This window comes from Pteropus alecto, unplaced genomic scaffold, assembly GCF_000325575.1.
Source record: "Pteropus alecto unplaced genomic scaffold, ASM32557v1 scaffold50, whole genome shotgun sequence".
Classification (NCBI taxonomy): Eukaryota; Metazoa; Chordata; class Mammalia; order Chiroptera; family Pteropodidae; genus Pteropus; species Pteropus alecto.
In genome coordinates, this window is record NW_006431918.1 from 12,259,099 (window position 1) to 12,278,543 (window position 19,445).

General features: G+C 35.4%; 1 protein-coding gene across 1 annotated transcript in view; it reads right to left on the reverse strand.

The window, feature by feature from the left end:
• The window catches only part of SMARCA5 (SWI/SNF related, matrix associated, actin dependent regulator of chromatin, subfamily a, member 5), a 35,731-nt gene extending 22,466 nt beyond the window's left edge, over nt 1–13,265 (reverse strand). The window contains exons 1-6 of the mRNA XM_006906294.3: nt 12,901–13,265; nt 9,515–9,589; nt 4,915–5,081; nt 2,933–3,033; nt 2,021–2,121; nt 1,060–1,239 (exon numbers count right to left, since the gene is read on the reverse strand). Of these exons, the coding sequence (XP_006906356.1) occupies nt 1,060–1,239; nt 2,021–2,121; nt 2,933–3,033; nt 4,915–5,081; nt 9,515–9,589; nt 12,901–13,074 (798 nt within the window). The 5' untranslated portion in view covers nt 13,075–13,265. The remainder of the gene's footprint in view (nt 1–1,059; nt 1,240–2,020; nt 2,122–2,932; nt 3,034–4,914; nt 5,082–9,514; nt 9,590–12,900) is intronic.
• Between the last annotated feature and the right edge of the window lie 6,180 nt (nt 13,266–19,445).

Consider the following 19,445-nt stretch of genomic DNA (forward strand, 5'->3'; position numbering starts at 1 on the left):
TTAAGCACATATTTCAATATAGTTTGAGTAAATTTTTAAATCTGAGCTTTATATTCTTAATATTCTTTTCCACTTCTTCTTCTAAAAAGATATGTCAATTGATGAACATTTTATTTCGATAGTTATCATACCAACTTACCAAATTACTATGAATGAATTCATTTTGAACCCATTTCCCATTTGCCTCAAGAATACTTGCTGGCAGAATTCTGCTTGTGGCTGCAGTGTTTACTGCGAGATAACTCACAGATTATAGTCCTAACCTTACTCCCAAAGTTTGCCATGAAATATCTCGCTTTTATTATTTTCACATCACTCTAGTATATCAAGTCTTTGTAAATAAATGACATCATTCTATTTTTAGCATTGTTTTCAGTAGTGGTTATTTCCATTTACAAAATATAGTAATTCTTGATCAATGAAAATGTCAAATATCAGAAAATGTAACATTCCTACACATATTAACAATGCTAACAGTTGTTAGCCAAAAATTCATTTGATGAATCCAATTTATGTATGTTTCTGTTACATTAGAATTAGAAATAAGTTGTTTAGAAATAACTCCAAGAACAGGTTTTATATTTTATTGACACATTGAAAACCAGTCAGATTTGCTTCAGCCTCAAGGAACGTGTTTATGTAAAATTAAATTAATCCTGGTAGTGAGCTGTATTTTTTTTTGAAATGGGTTAAAAACTGTTCTGTGACTATTATCATTACATACATCGATCTAAAAATCTGGCTCCTTAAATTACCAACCACCTCGCACATGTGACTTCTTTTAAAAACAAGAAAATGCTTGTAGAATGAGAACACAGCCTCTGACTTTATATATAGCCACTCCCAAAAGCAGAGAAACTACTATAGCTCTCTACAGTCTACAACTCCTCTTCCCTAGTATGATTGGTAACTACCAAGATAACATTACATTTGTAAATTAATATTTGTAAAGACCAAGTTTATTATAGGACTCCTGTTCTTTTATTCCTCCTTGAGCTATGCCCACACCACCAAACCTAAATTCAAATTACTTTAATACCAAAAATACTAGACACTTACTCTTTGTTCTTTATCTCCTATCAAACAAACAGATCTAAGTGTTGGTACCCATCTCTTGAATTCACTCATCCAGTTGTGTAATGTAGACTTAGGAACCAAAACCATATGAGGACCAGGAATGTTTCTATAGTGTTTCATGTACCCAAGAAGAGAAATTGTTTGAAGAGTCTTTCCCAGGCCCTGAAAGATTTCGGAATAACCACAAAACAATGAAAAACAAATATAAAGCAGACTTCCATATTTATACTTCCTGTCATATACAGGAACACTTGAAAGAAAAGCTGTTTCTAACAGCTAACAAATGGCAAGAACTTGATATGTGTCAAGTTTATGAGTACTATGTCATTTAATCTTACAAGTTTATGAAGGAGGTACAATCTTACCAACCCCCATAAGGCCCAGAACTTTAAATGACTTTTCCAAGGTCACCCAGCAGAGCTAGATTTGAAATCCATTTCTTCTGACTCCATTCCATACTTTCTCCAAGCAATTAAGTGTTTTAACACTAGAGCTATATGGAAACATTTTTCAACATTTACTACGTAACTTGTTAAGTATAAAACAAGAGATTAAAACATCTTCTGAGACAACTGTACAAACTAACATCCTAGAAAAAATATAATAAATATTATGATAAATTAAAGTCAATGATCTCTCCTGTTTTTTATAGAAATGAGAATAACCAAATCATTATATTATAAAAGTCAACCAAAAGCATGTTTCTGCAAATATATTTTTTAAATGTATTGCTTTTACAGATAATTCCTTAGAATTGAAATACAGATCTCGCTTATGAAGCTAAAGTATAGCTCCTTATGCCAGTTTGACAATTAGTTTGTTAACAGTTCTAGATTGTAATCAACAAAAGTATATGTTATCTCGTCTAAACTTTTACAAATTTAATGGTATAAAATATTTTAAATTACGAAATATGACCTTTTAAACAACTACAAACACATACCATTTCATCTGCAAGGATACCATTGATGCCATTCTCATATAAAGAAATGAGCCAATTTAATCCTCGGACCTGATAATCTCTTAATTTACCCCATTTTACATCTAAGAACAAAAGAAAAAACACATGTACATTTTAAAGACAAGAAACACAGGTAGGCTGTACCTTTCATCTGATACTCAGAGGCTTAACTTGGGGCTACACATGTTTACTCTGACTTTACTTTCTTTACTAGGTGTAAGAATGGGAATTTTGTAAGTCACTAAAGATAATTAAATAACAAATCCTAATAGCATGTCCTGCATTGACCTTCATAATTTTTTTTCTCACAACCACTGAGATCATAAACTAACTAGTTTATGATCACACAAACTAGTTACCAAGTGAGAAAGAGGAAAAAGGTCAGGGCAAAAAAATAGTAGGCTTCAGTAAAGACAAATGAAAATTCCTGTGCCACCAAATAATCAAGACTATATATAGGTAAAACTTAAACCTGGTTACCTATATTTTCTTTTGGAAAAACATCAGTAAAAAATACATTTCAGAAAAAAAAATTAAAGAAAATCGATATAAAATCAGGAGATGAATAAGCAAAAGTTTTCACAAAGTGCCTTTTTTTACACATTGGTTTTCTTATCTGGGGCAAATATAAGGAAAAAACTATTCCTAGTTTTACCTATAAATTCAGACAATAAACACAATGGCATTTTATATCCCTTTGAAATATAGCACCACTATCTCTAATATACCATAATTTCCATTAAAAAATCTGCAGTTTATTTTATAATCAATAAATTTCAAAAGATTATTAAAAATTTCCTTTATAAGTTATAACCAAGACAAATCTAAAACAATAACCAAAGGATATCTCGAAAGGGGGTTTTTCTAAAAGTCAAGTAAGTATGTACAACATACATGATGGAGAGTCTTCAAATCGAGTGCAAACGTTGGTTGCTTTGGAGCTTTCTGTTAACAGTTCTTCATCCTCCTCTTGCTCTGTTCTACGGTGTCGGTAGCTGTCAAGGTTAAAATAAAATCAAGTGATGAGTTTTGGCTTTAACTTTAACCACCTGCTACTATTTTGAAGTAATAATCAAGTTGGCTAAGTAGAACCTCACAATGGTAATTTTTAACAGGACTCTAAAACTAAAAAAGTAAAGAGTAGATATTATTAGTATATTTAAACCTGAAATGTTTTAGATGGTTTTCTAAAACATATTTAGAATAGTACCTTAAATTAACTAGAACCTGATAACTTCAAATATGATATTTTCAAGGAAATACATAGCCAGAAAAATCTCATAATTTGTATTTCAAAGTTAACTTTTTAAGTATTTTTGCTGGGGAAAAAAAAGTTCCAGAAATCACTTTTTTAAAACTATAATTTTCACCAAAAGCTGCAGAATATACAGAACAGACACTTAGGAGCTTAAGCAATGACTCTTAACCAGAGATTCATCAGAATTACTCAAAGTTTTTTAAATACATAAGCCCAGACTCTATATGCCAAGAGAGCCAGATACATCTCCTTAAACACTAATTTTCTTAAGTTTTAATACTGCCAGATTTCTTAATCTCTACAGGGTTCAGGTTAGTAAAACTATTTAACCCCCCAATTCTGAGGCATCCAATTTTATGCCTTTATACTTTCAATAAATGTTTTCATCTAAATTAGAAAATTTAATAATAAATTAGCAGATTATGCCACTCTTGAGACCTTTAAATTTAATTTATAGCTTCATTCCCAGCAAAGGTAAAGAAGAAATCCATTCCAAGACTTCTTTTCTGCAGTAACACTAATAAGGAGATCAAGCTGAACAATTTATATTTACTACAGAATACCTTTTTCATCTTATAGGATCTCGACAGAAGTGTTTTTCATGACATTCTATACTGACTACTCATTACAATACCCCCTATAATAGTTCACATTTCCAGAGGATGATACTTATGCCATTTAAAAAGCTGCACAAACTTCTCAAGACTGAAACAATTTAAATATATCTGAAGTGCAAAAGTCTCTCTTAAGAAGTTTCTTAAGTATTAAAGCAATAGTACCTTGGTAACATACAATGGATAAGGAAAAAGATATACGGAATGAGTGGAATACCCAAATAAAATTGGCATTATGCTTATAAGCCCTTTGAGACAGAGATCATACTTGTAGTAAATTTAACATCGTTGATAACAGTGTAATTTTTTTGACAACCTTGAGTATTTTCATTACTGATCACATTTCATTTGTCATGAGATTGCCCTAAATCTATTATTACTAATTAAACAACTTAGTTACCCAACTAGCACAAAAATTCTAAAAAAGAATTTATAAATTCAACATTTAAGAGTTATTTTACACATTCTGAACAACCACTTAAAGGTGACATACAACTTAACACTTCAATTTACATAAAGACAACTAAGTAACAAACAAAAATTTAAACAAATTGCTGTGTCATAAATCAGCGCCACATTCCACTCAGTAGCATGGACTTAAGATAAATGTTAACACCCTCAATGCAAGTATGTACTGTGGGAGACTGGAGCAGACCTCAAGCCAGGGCTAAATTCAAGCTTGTATTATTCTAATTACTTCTATGTAATGTTAACAAGGCCACTCAACCTCTGCATTTGTTTCCTCTCAAAAGAATGGCCCGACAGCTGAATTCCCTACTCAATATAGTTGTTGCAGTCCACAAACTATAAAATGCTATAGAAGATGGGAACATTAAGCATATTTTTATTTACTTATACCTGTATGACTACATCCTGCCCAAACCAACTGGGTCAAATAAATAATAACACTAAAAAAAATTTTTTTAATGAAATAATTTTATGATTCTAATAAAGATTATGAAAACTAAATTTGGTTCAACTATGAAGTATAAACTATTACTCACTCGCCAACTGATAGCAAGTTCTGTTTCTCATCCTTTTTTATTCGTGGGCGCCCTGGTTTCATCTTCAAAGGTGAGGTTGGAGTCTTCTGAGCAGCTGGCTGGATGAAATGTGCAAAAAGCTCTGTCTGCTTCAATAAATACTCAAATCTATTTGCTCGATCAGTTTGCTGCAAAAAATTTTAAGACCCATTTTATCAGAATGTTGATATAACTACAGAAATCAAAGTTTTAATATGCCTCCATACAACTGAACGCAGGAGTAAAAAGGAACAAACTATTGATACGTGCAACAATTTAGATGTTTCAGAAGCATTACGCTACATAAAAGAAGCCAATCACAAAAAGACTACATACTGTATGATTCTACTTATATGAAATTCTACTAGTGATAGAAAGCAGATCTGAAGTGGCAAAGGGCAGGAGCAAACTTTTTGGGGATGATGGAACTGTTCTATGTCATAACTGTGGTGGTAATGGTGGTTAAATAACTGCATGTATGTGCCAAAGCTCATTAAATTACAAACTTAAAATTGTTGTGTATAAATTATACTTTATAATAGAGTTGAAAAAATATATATACAAAAAAGACATGCACAATACAAGCAAATTGAGAAATGGGGGAAAATGCATTGGTCATTGTTAGGTTGTGTCAAATTTTAAAAAGGTATCAGGCTCGAAAAACATCTATGAAGTTTATGAACTATTCATTAACTCAATGCAGTTCTTAACAATATTTCTTCCTTTCATATCTAACATCTATCACCTTCAATGTTTAGTCTTATAATCACACCAAGAGAATTTAAGAATTTGAACTAAAATTTAAGATCCCTGAGATCAAGTTTTTTCATAAAAATAAACAAGGAAATCTAAAGCCTTTACAAAACAGACTTTTTACAGACACACTAGTAGTTTGGTTTAAAAAAGAAGAAATAAGACAAGAGCTCAACAAACAGAGAAACCAGTTATTCAACCTCTCTGCCTATAAATGTTTAAAACGTCAGCTTTAGAATTAGACATTTTATCTAGTAAAACAAATACCAGAGGTATCCAAACATCACACTGATACAAAAAGCTATGTATTTTTAAAGAAAAACACCATTTTAAAAAATCACACCAATATAAAAACTGAAGACCAATTTGCTATTAAGAAGGCACATGGTAACATTATTTCATTAGGTCAAAAGTGACTCATGGAAGCAGCCCAACGTACGCCATTAACAGGCTGTTAGCATGGTTCTCCCCAGTAATGAGCTACAGATCAGTTACAGTTGTCTGTTTTTGCATATTATAAACTATTTTAATGTATTAAACTAAGATGCATACATGTGTATGTATGTGTGTATGTACGTGTAAGTTACATTTCCTAATTCATATACGAAAAAAAAAGCCAAGAACATGCAACTAGACGTTGGGGCCGAAAAAAGACTACTCGGTTATTGGAATTGTTTGGGATCAAGATAAATATACTCTGGAAATAAATGCAGATAGGTCAGAGTCTAGACTTTTAAGATAACAGCTATTTTACATTATTCAAATCATTCAATAAGTATTCTTCACTTCTCTCACAACATTATCTTCTCAAATAGCTGTTCAATTCACAAATACTTTTGTGTTTATCAGAAAAGGCACTCTATGAAGTTTTCATTACAGTACAATATTAAAAATAAACATAATAAGTAAATTATGTAAGATGTCAGAAGGCGATCAATGCTCAAAGGTAAAATAAAGCAAGAGAAGGAAGATGGGAAGTGAGAGTGGCACTGAAATTTTAACCAAGATAATCAGACAATCCTAACAGAAGTGATGTTTCTACAAAAAAACGGGAGGGGTCCCTCTTCTCAGATCTTATTAGCACACCTCTCTAATGCTCAAAAACCTTTAATGGCTCTAGATGTCTTGAGGTAATATTTTTTCAAAGTGTGACTGATGACCCATCAGATCAAAAATATCCAAGGATCCTTATAGTATCTTCCATATGGTCAAGTTTGAGAACTACTGTCTTAAGAAATTAAGTATAAATTTCACTAGGTATTCTACACAAGAGTGAATGATTTAAAAATTCTCTCCCACTTCTCATTCTTTCAAGTATTGGTAGGGTTCCAAAGTAGTTGCAAAGAACCAAGGAATTCAGAACATTTACAGAATAAACTTTCAGAGTAGTATTGCAGCAAAGGTTAAGGGGAAAAACAGGCGAAGATCTTGTTGCTTGAGAGAATGAGATAGTTACAATAAAAATGTCTTGAAGTATTGAAGAAAACAGGTGAAGGGAGAAAAACAGATTCTAAAGAGCAGAAACAATAAGATCAGGAACCTGAAAGAAATGAATTAAAAAAATCAACAGCCTTGGTTGGACAAGTTGCTTTCTCTGGGGCAGGAGGAAATGACATAGGACAGCAAAGGCCATGTATGCTTGGAAATAGAGAGAAAATAAAGTGAAGACAGGCCTGCAATTCTTTGTGGAGGAAGACTGAAAAGGAGGGTGCTGGCAGAAATGGAAGAGAAAGTTTAAATCAGAGTAGTAAAGTTTTAGAATGGCTAAGAGGGATTGCTGAGTAATAAATATTGAAAGAGAGTAAAAACTAACAAATTTATTCAGGTACAATCAGCACAATTATTTCATTTTCTCAAATAGTACTCAGCATCCTGGGCTGAAGAACGAAGAGTGGGATAGGTTTCGAGATTCACCTATAAAGGAACTAGCAGATGATAGGGGGTCTTGCTTAGAAGAAAACTGTTAAGTGAAGATCATGTTGCTGAAAAAAGAAATAAAACCAGGAGATTGAAAAACTTGAAAAAAATGAGGAAAGATTTGCAATAAGGCCACCATGAGTATGAAAAGCACTGTTTAAAAAAAAAGAAAACCTCTGAAAACCTCCAATATATAATCAGATTTATGTCATAAATATTACTGTGCAAAAATATGGAGATTTCTGGAAGAGTCCAGATCAGAAGAAAGGAGGCAAATAAAAGAAATCAACAAAATAATTCATGCACAATAGAAGAATACTAAAGTAGGATGATGGGGAAAAGATAAGAGAAATATTTATGAGATTAATAAACTTGCAAGACTACTAAAACTTATGAGGTACTGTAGACAGCTTGCGTATATCTTAAGAGGAACTTTCATTCATTGAGATGACACTAAGTAGATATGTGGGAGATAATGAATTCAGTTTTGGATATTACTAAACAGAGGTACAAAGGGACTTAAACGTCCAAAAAGCAAATGAAAATATAATAGTTGGAAGCATCTGGGTTATAGATAAATATTCAGAAGTATTCAGTTTGAAGACAGCAGATATAAACCAATAAGGATCAAAATGTCTCAGAATATGCAGAAAATAACGAAGGACAAGGGAATAATCAAGTAAAGAGGATTTCCTCAAGAAAAAGGGGGTCTTTCAAGGCAAGTAAAAATTTTTCAAGAGTGGTCAACAATGTCAAACTCAAGTGAGATCAAGGAGAATGAAACTAAAATTAAGCCACAGAACTGGTGATTAGACTCGCTAGCAGTGTTTACAGCAGAACCAAAATTGTGAAGGGTTAAAGGAATGAATGAAAAAGAAGAGCTGGCGAATATGTTTTTCTTTAAATAAGTTTGACAGCAGATAAAGGAGATGGGACAGTTATAGATACACATATAAAATGTACTAGAAATCATATATAATAAATCATTTTCATTTTACATAGTTATATGTATTATGCACACTATATAAGTGTACATAAAATAAGTATTATGGGGAGTTTTAGTATTCTGAAGCTATTATGAAATTCTAAAATATTTAATAATCTTGCAGAGAATGTCAAAGGACAAGGAGAAAGTAAGTTTCAAAAAAACATGTTTGTTAAAGTCTACTATGTGTCAAATATTGGTCTGAAAGCTGAAGACAAAAAGATTAAGATAGCGTTCCTACCCTTTAAGGAGCATGCCATATTGTGCTGTGTGGTGGTGCTGTTATTTAACACATATTTTTTCAACTTTTTAAAATTTCAAAATGAGTTTAATCCATATAAAGCACTTACAACAGGGCTTGGTACACAGTAAGCGCTCACTGTTAGCTGTTATTATTACTGAATCTGAATTTAAATTTAAAGCTCTTTTTAAGTACAAGTTAAGGCATGGTACAAAAAAGTTTCCTTGAAGATATGAAATGTGAGTTGGATCTTTAAGGATTCAAGTATAACATTATGTTCTCTTTTGTAAAAATCCCATGCATACTGTAAGAATGCTATGGGCAAGGAGCATATGTTTCTTTCTTTGTAACCAGGAGTATACATGTTAGACATGCAGAATAAGCACATTGTGAGCAACTACTTCTCTAGTCTTTAATTCATCTCACTAATGCTAGATCTTGAAACAAAGGAGATATTAACATAATCCATAACATTACATAACGCTATGTGAATTATGTGAATTCAATACTTCTGTATTTGCTTGTCATAGCCAAATAATATATAAAAGGTATAGTATCCCATGTTACACATATTTCTATTGGATATCTGTGCCTCAATTATAAAAATTAAACATAGAAGTTTGGTACATTTGATCATCTAACAAAAAGTTATCATTATAGACTCTATTCATATACCCAGAACATACCATTTTTTCTTCATAGGTAGGATCTGGTTCTTGGATTTCTTTTTGCTTTCCAGGAGATGCATCATCAAATACTTCCTGGTAAAAGGGAAACATCATGGATTGTTCTTCAGAAATAGTCAACACACCATAATTTGACAGATTTCTGCCCAAAACACATTCCAATATATTCTCATCCCAAACTTCCTAGATATTTAAATGGCTATCATCTAACCTCATAGGAAACTTTGATGAAATGAAATACCAAAATGATAGACCCTATTTAACCCAAATATGTGAACTGTATGGCTACTGCCAAGATTAAAACTAAGATTATCTACCTAAAGATTATCATCCTAAAACAATTACTTTCAATTTGTTTCTTTTTCTAATCAATGAAAACTATGAAATCAAATAGTATAAAATGTGAATAAAATGTTCCCTTTTAATCATAAAACTGCAGTATTTACTGTGCCACTACACAAATATATACCTGGAAAATATTATTATTAGTCACCCTGATTTCCACCTTCTGGAATATTACAAAAAAATTATCAAGTAGCCTAAGTTGAACACAATCATTCCTAAATTAGTAACAATGTGCCATTCTTGCAAATTTATGTACCCGGACATTAAAAATACCACAAAACACACACATGCAAGCAAACAGCAGTAACTTCTACACTACAACGGTCCAATCATCCATTTAAAAAAACAACATAAGAACAGTTAGTAAAAACATAATTTTCATTAAGGATATACAAATCTGTGTTTGGTAATACTATAATAAAGCTATCAGTGATTAAAAAGTTAGAAGGAGGAGCTGGTATAGTACTAGAATTAAGATGTCAAATCATCTAAATTCAAGTCTGGCTTCACTGCTAAGACCTTTAGGCAACTGTGTAACCTTAAAATCATCACAAATCTCTGGCCTCCACAAGTAAAACTGACAAAAGTCACCTACCTAGCATACTTCACCAAATGGTAGTATAATACCATGAAAATCAAATACGCCTTAAAAAAAAAAAAAAAAAAATGAAGTGTGCTTTCCAAAATCAGTCATTGTTTCTTTCACAGTTAAAAAAAAAAAGACTCCAGGACCTGAGTTCATACAATTATTGTTATAGAGCATGCTTATCTATCAGTAGTCTACTGGCATATACTGTACCTATCAGACTGATCAATAGTGAGAGATGAGGATGAAGCCAGGCTCCATCCACATTGCCAAAAAGATCATTAACAACCACAAAGAAAACAAGACTGCTCCCTGACCTATAAGTACTAAGCAAAAAGGAAAAATTAACTGAATACGTATGGAAAGTTGGCTAATATTTCTGGGAAGGTGAGCTCTGTCAGAAAAAATCATGAATGCATGGTTTCATGTATTTCCTGATTTTGGAAAAAGCTACCTTAAATTCTACTTTCAAACAAGCAAACAGCATTAATATTTTTTTCCAACTGTAAAACAAATTGTCAGATACTATTATGCATGTATGCTCAAACCTAGTTTTTAACCAGTAAACCTCAATGATTTCTGACTGCAGTTAAGAAAAATTAAAAAGACTAAAGGTACATTTATTTTAAAAGACACAAAAAAATCATGCTATGTGAAAATAAAAACTAAAACTAGTCAGTGACAAGCGACTGATGAAGTTACTGACAGTCCTATACTGAAAATGTAAAAATAACTAAGTCTTCAATAAATTTGTTAACCATCTTTTTTGGAAGATTATGACAGGGCAAGATATATTGGAAAAGGGTCAGTTTTGGAGCCAGAACACTCAATTTCCTCAGCTGGCAAATAAAAATATCACTGATTTCATATGGTACTTGTTATCACATCGATATTCATACTTAAACTAAAATTTAAAAATAGCAACTGAAGGCCAAAATATTTAGTTAGGCTTTACTCTGCTTTCTGATATTTAAATAGGATCGCTAACAAGACATTGGCTGTTACTACTAAATTTGAATGACAGACCCTTTTGAGAAGCTAATGAAAAACTGAAAACATCACTTTGCTGCACATTTAGACACAATTTCAGTGTAACAGATTTCAAACTCCCTTAAACCATGGAGCACGAATCCAAGTTAAAGTTCTCTGGTAATCCAAAAGAACCATTTAAAACCTTAAGGAAAAAAACCATGTAACAATAGGTAGGAATTCGAAACAAATCTCAAATTACTGAGAACTACAGAATATCAATGCTGTATTCCACTAAAACCTTCCTCGCCACTTACGGTTCTTTAAAAAACACTATAACAACATAGTGTTACTTCACCCTAGATCAGACCTTTGGTGACCAAACAGAACTACTGCGCCAAATGCTTCACTGGTAAACTGCGCTACCATTTCCTTATTGTGTTAACTCCGCATTAAGGTTCATTTTCTAAAGCAGTGTCTTGACTCTGTCTATCCGAGAATGAAAAAAAAATTCCAGAAATCGCTGGGCTGCGACTATAAAATATCTCAAAACAGATCTAAGGCCAGGAATAAAATTTAGAAGCAGCAAGCAATCACTTCCTTCCCATACATCGCAAAACCTTAGAGCACGCCCAAGAGACCCACCTGGCAGCTCCCCAATCTTTCTAACTCCCTAGTACTGTCACCACCCCCTGACCAACCCCGGCACCAAAGGCAGGCTCGGCGTCGAGCGGTACCAATTTTCAGAAAAAGGCCAAGGCCCCAAAAGAGGAACTGCGCTGGACTGAAAGCCAACCAACCACCCCTGACTTACTAATTCATTCAGCAACCCATCCATCCCCCTCCTCCAAATTATATGGGGGTCCAAGACAGCTGCTGCTTCCTTCCCTATGGAACAGTGCCTGGGAGGGGCCTCCTCTCCCTTCACTCGAGCAGCTGCGCCCCGTTTATCCCCACTGCGCACTCGGCCATCCAGCTCTCGCCATTGTTTTCTGCACAGACCAGACACCGCCCCCGCAAGGACCGGGATGAGGAGAAGGGGGACCAAGTCCTAGGACGCTCTGCTTTAAATGCTTTCTCCACCCGATCGTCTGTCTCTCACTCCTAGGGGGCATCTCCCACGCCTTTCTCTTAAGTTTAGTGGAAACTACAACCTTGATTCAGAGAGAGAAGAGGGAATTATGGGAGTCTAGGAAAAAAATCGGGTAGGTTTCTCTCGGCCTCAGTAATCAAGAACATCTGTTTATTAAGAGCGCTCAAAGATCTGGCAAGATTCGCTAAAAATGTTAAGTGCCAGAAACCCATAGTCAGCCTGGGCACGCTAAAGCACAGGACACAAGAATGAGAACATCCTTCCAGGTCCAAGGGGCCTGCGGCCAGTTTGAGAGGTGAAGTACGGCTCTGCGTCCCATCACTGATATGCAGGCGGGGGAGGCAGCTCCTTCTCCCCACTGCGCCCCCTCTCCGTGCCAAAAGCCACCCTTACCTCCATCTCGGAGTCCGCGGGAACAGCGCCCGCCGCAGAGGGGGCCGCCTGGGCCGCGATGCCCTCGGGGCCGCCTTTGTTGTTGTTGCTCCCGCTGCTGGCGGCCGAGGCTGCGGGCTTGGAAGGCGCGCTCTCGGGAGGCGGGGGTGGCGGAGGCTCGGCCGCGGACGACATGTTCCGTCTGCGTCACCCGCAGCTGCCGGAGGCCAGGCGCGGCAGGGATGAGGCCTAGGCCTGGGTGGCTACGTCGCAATGAGCTGATGGACTAACAAGAGGGCCCCCCAATGCCCCCTGCGCAGCGGATGTGCGACGAGCCTGGACCGGGCCCAGCAACCTCCCCCTCTCGACGTCCTCCTCTTCCGCGGGGCTCGGGTTCGACCGGTGCTTACCTCACGGCGGGAATCACGTCGACGAGTGGGCGGGGCCAGCCGGGTCACCGAGGTCAGGAAAGGCGGGCTGATTTACTGGAGGGCGGAGGGTCAGGGGAAGGGGAAAAGAAACCGAAAGGAAGACCGACGCGAGGAAATAGCTTCGCCGCCTCGTCTACCTCTGGTCGACAGCCTCTACCTCGCCAGCATCCAGGACAACTACCTACGCCACCGACTTTCAACCCTCGCGAGATTGATAGTTGGCTAATTGACAAGGTTCCGAGTGCGCATGCGCATTCTCCACGCCTTAGCCTAAGCCACGCCCCCTCAGGATGTCCCGCGGGCTCTATGGCGAGGAGTGCGCGGCGTCTTGATGGAGAGCTTAGACCCTTAAGTTTGGGCTTCGGCGCCCGTGGCACGACGCGAGCTCAATCTCATACGCGTTCGTAACGGCTCTGTCTTCAGCCGCGGTGTCTTCTTGGCCTGGCCGGGGTGGGCGTCGTTCGCTGAAAACTTGCCCAGGTTTTGCGCCGCCTACTGAAATTTGGAGGACTGTGGTAGCCTTAACACTTCTACCGCCTCTGAACAGGCGTGACGCCACAGCGTTGACGACGTTATGGTTATTTCGAGTGACGTCTCAGTTTTTTGTTATCAAAGTAGAAGTGCCCATCAGTGTGATTTAAAAAAAAAAATTCACATGTTAGTTATAGCAATAATTTCTAAATACCGTACAGAGTTAGAAGATATTGCCTCTGAATTTATATGCTAAAAATTGTGTGCACGCTACCATGTAAAGTGAGAAAAATGAATGATATATAAGGAAGAGAGGCTGTAGGTTGTATCTTCCTTAATCATCAAATGTTAAAATGTACATTCCCCTTAAAGTGTTAACAGATAATCAGCCCCAGTTAGTTGCATAATCTTAGGCTTTCTTCAACACGGACTTAGCCTTGAGCATCCATCTACTACAGCATTGAAGTATATTGTATTTAATGTGATTACAGATCTGCATACTACAGTAAATTATCAGCCCTGCACAGGTTTTTATTAATCTTTGTATTCCCATGTTCAGTATTCTATCACTGTTAAACAGGAGGCACACTTTTCGAGAGTTAAGGTTTGAGCTAACCAGTTGATTATGTAGAATTTCAAACAAAAAGGATCTCCTTTGAATACATAGCCTAAAAAATTTTTAATCAAATGATAATTTTTAATTGAGGTAATTTTAAATTAATGGGCTGTCTTCCATCCCATTAGAAATGCTATTTCTGAGGGCATAAAGAATATGAAAAGATAAATACTTAAGTGATGATCATCATAGTCTTCGCATTATAATTACAGAAATCTAGGAACAGGCTGAATCCAACATGGAAAGTATGATTTTAAAATTATTGACACCCACAAAATGAAAAACTATTAATGTAGAACGATGTTCATTATGTAGTGTTAACTGAAAGGAATTTTAATAGTTCAAAAAGATGGATAAAAGTTTGGGAGAATATTCATAAAAGTATTGAAAGTGATTGTTACTGGTGTATATTTCCTAATTCTTTTTTGCTTGTTACATATATTTTTAAATGAATTTGTATGTTATTGAGAGTTTTATTTTTAATATTAAAAAATGTACTTTCACCCAGAAAAAGATTGTGCGGAAGGATAAAAAAGTAGTGTGTAGATGGTATCTGATACATAGACATTCAATAAATACTTGTCGAATAAATATTTAATATGCACATTGTTAAGTAGAAAGAATATAGCATTTATTTGTGTTCAGAATGTTTCTTTACTCTGTTTTACAATGATATGTAGATCTCTTGCGTCCTAGTTTGGAATCCTTAAAGTTATACTTAAGTATATAAGCGCAAAATTCTTAAGTATGAGTAGTATATAAAGAAAGCAATAAATAGCAAGAAAAACAATAAATAAAATTGCCTCCAAAATGGCAATTGTCTTTTAACATGTGCATTTTTACTGTGAGTTTCTCTTATAAAAGCTGTATAAGACTCTTAATGGGGAAAATTATTGAGGAAAAATACTAGAAGAAAGGAGGAAGAGGAGACATGTTTGAATTCACTAAACTAATATCAGGGACAGAGAAACAGATTTGGAGCATGGCCTAGAGCAGAGAGGAAGTGGAGAGGGGCTACGGAAAAGACTGAATGCCTGGAAACTGAGCTATAGGGAATTAGTTGAGCTAGGCAGACATAGTACTTACATGGTGGCCAAATCACAAAACCTGCTTTTCTTCAAAGACTAATAAGCTAAAACTGACAGCTAGTTCTGGAATCGATATCATAATATAGGATTAATATAGTAAGAGAGTAGGCTGGGGAGTTAGGCAAGCCTAGTTTACAGAGCAGGCTCCAGAACTGAGTACCTGCGCAAATGCAGATAAGTTATGTAACTATTTGAAATCAGTTTTCTCACTTTTTTATTATTACAGGTATACCTTGGAGGTAGCGTGGATTCAGTTCCAGATGACCGCAATAAAGTGAATACCACAATAAAGTGAGTCACGTGACTTTTTGAGTTTCCCTGTGCACATTAAAGTTATATTTACACTATACTGTAGTCTATTAAGTGTGCAATAAATGGCATTATATCTAAAAATAATGTACATACCTTAATTAAAAATTTTTATTGCTAAAATAATGCTAACCATCTTCTGAGCCTTCAGCAAGTTACAATCTTTTTGCTTGTGGAGGGTCTTACCTCGATGTCGATGGCCGCTGACTGATGAAAGTGGTGGTTGCTGAAGGTTGGATGGCTCTGGCAATATCTTAAAATAAGACAACAATGAAGTTTGCCTTATCAACTGAGTCTTCCTTTCTCTAATGAGTTCTCTGTCACATGCAATGCTGTTTGATAGCATTTTACTCACAGTTAAACTTCCAAAATTGTAGTCAATCCTCTCAAATCCTGCTGCTGCTTTACGAGCTAAGTTTATTTACCATAACAAATATAATAATGAAAAAGTTTGAAATATTGTGAGAATTACCAAAATGTGACACAGAGACACGAAGTGAGCAAATACTGTTAGAAAAATGGCACCAATAGACTTGCTCGACACAGGGTTGCCACAAACCCTCAGTTTGTTAAAAATGCAGTATCTGTAGAGAGCAATCAAGGGAAATGCAATGAAACAGGGCATAGCCGTGTGTTATCCCAGCCTCAGAGTGCCTTCGTTCAAAATGTTTGAAATTAAGAAGGTGGAAAAGATATACCTCAAATGTTATTCAGAAGAAAGCAGGAGTGGCTATATCATTATCAGATAAAGTATACTTCAAAGCAAAGAAAATGACAAAGAGGAACATTATGTCAATTCACCAAGAAAACATAATTCAAAATGTGTAGGCACCAAACAACAGAGCAAAATATGTGAAGCAAAAACTTACAGACTGAAATGAGAAAAAAAAAATCCACAATTATAGGTGAAAACTACAACATTTCTCAGTAATTGATAGAACAACTAGGTAGAAAACCAGCAAGGATATAGAAGAACTCAACACTACCAACGACCAACAGATTCTAATTGGCGTTTACAGAACACTCCACAAAACAATAGGATACTCTTTTAAAGAATCCACCAAAAATATACCAAGATAGACCATGAAACAAACCTCAACAAATTTAAAAGAATTGAAATCACACAGTGTGTGGGGCCTTCAGCCACAGTGGAATCAAGCTAGAAATTACTAACCAAAAGTTGCAAGGAATGTCTCCAAACTAAGGACACACTTTTAAATAATGAATGGGTCAAAGAGGAGGTCTCAAGACAAAGAGTACACTGAATTCAATGAAAATACAATATATCAAAATATATGGAACACGGCTAACTCTAACTCTGTATTGAGAAGGAAATTGTAGCACTGAGTGCTTATATTTAAAAGGTGGGGGGAGGGGGAAGAGTCTCCAATCCAAGCTTCCATCTTAGAAACCCAGGAAAAGAACAAAATAAACCCAAAATAAGCAGAAAGAAGGAATTAAGGTAAGAGCAGAGATCAACGAAATTGAAAACAGAAAAACATAGAAAAAGTAAAATGAAAGCAAGAACTGCTATTTGAAATGGCAAAACGGACAAACTTCTGAGAAAACTGACAAAGAAAGAAGACACAAATAACCAGTATAGCAATGAAACAGGACCTATCAGTGCAGACCTTGAAAACACTGAAAGGATAAGGGAATACTACAAACAACAATTTGACAAAAATGAAATAGACCACACACGCTACCATAACTCAGAAAATATAAAATAGATAATTTGAATAGCGCTACGACTACTTAGGAAATTAAATTCATAACTTAAAACTCCCCAGTGGAGAAGAGGGGAAGACGGTGAGCCATGGGAGAGCGAGAGGAAGTGACCACTGAATGAGAAGGAGTGACTAGGAGTCACTAGAATATAGTGACAAGAAGGGTGGTATATGATGCTCCCAGATGGCTAGGGTTTGGGGATGATGAGGAAGAACTTGTCTGAAGCAGTGTTAAAGAGGAAGGGCCTGGGGTGTGACAGGAAATAGTTTCACTTGAAAGAGTTGGGGAGATGGTACCCTCAGGGGAGGCCACATTGCATCAAAGCAAATTGGGTGTAAAGTTGAGATGAAGTTTTTCAGAGAGTCAGAGGAAAGTCTTGGGAAAGGGAAAGGCGGGGGAAAGGGGAGACTGTGAGCTAATGGGATGATCCTTTTGGATTTAGAGAAGTGAAGATGATAGATGACAGGATTTTAGGTTAAGTTTGGGGTGACTGGGGATATGAGGAGCCATCAGGTGCAGTGGCTGCTACTGTGGCTGGAGTGGTGTTGGTGTTGGGCAAAGTGCAGTCCTGAGAACAATTCCTTCCTCCTATTCTAAGTCTTTATCATTTCAGCTCAGAAGGCTTTTGTCTTTACAACTGTGAAAGGAAAATGATTGCATGTTTATAGCAACATCCATGATAGTCAAAGGGTAGAAATGATCCAAATGTCCATCAACTGACAATTAAAATGTGGCACATCCCTACAATGAAATATTATTCTGCTATAAAAAGGAATGAAGTGCTGATAAAAGCTACAGCATGAATGAACTTTGTACATATTAAACTAAGTGAGAGAAGAAGGTTACAAAAGACCACATGATGTATGATTCCCTTTATATTTAATGTCTAGAAAAGGTAAATCTATAGAAACGAAAGTAGATGAGTGGTTGCCTAGGGCTGGGAGTAGAGTTGGGGTTATCAGTAATGACTGCTAATGAGTACAGGATTTCTTTTTGGGGTGATGAAAATATTCTAAAATATGTTGTGATAATAGTCGCTAAAAACCATTGAGTTGATACTAAAAACCATTGAGTTGTACACTTTAAGTGGGGAAATTGTATGGTATGTGAATTATATGTAAATAGAAAAGAAAGACAATAACTCCTGTTCTGATCAAACGAAATATGGATGTAAGAATTCTTTGGAGACAGAAAAGCACCAAGCATGTATGAGATCAATGAGACAAGTGTGGCGACACCTTCTTTGAGAACTTAAAGAAAAGGGCTAATATTTGGGGGCTGGTCACATCCAAATAATTAAAGGTGTGGCGACAGACCACATGACTTCAAAGAACTTTTGCAATTGTATTTCCATGAAAGAATACTCATCTACATTTATTCCACTTTTTGTAAGGATTTGCCTTGCAGGTTCAGTTTTATGCACAAGAGGGCGCTGTCACTAAATAACAAAGGTTCATAGCTGCTGGAAATATGCAAATATAACCTCAAGAAAAAAAAAGTACTCTCAAAAATAACTGAATTTACAAGTCCCATTAATATATATAAATTGATATATAAAAATTTGCTTATGAATGCACAATATCTGGAAGGACAAACAACATGGACATGGGTGAGAGGGATACTTTTTATTGTATATTATATATATGCTTTTTATGTTTTGAGCTATGTGATTTTGTTGTTTATTCAAAATGTTATATAGAAAAAGTACCTTGTAAGGAAAATGATTTTGTGTTATTTAGACCAATATATGAATTTGATTAAAAAGATGTGGAGAATATATGCAAAATACAAAGAGATGACTTAATTAACAATCCTTTAAAATGTTTTTTAAACATTTAAAAATGTTTTTTAAATGATTGTTAATTCATATAGCTTTTAAAAAAATTATTTTAATGAACGCAAGGATTTTCTCATTTATTACTT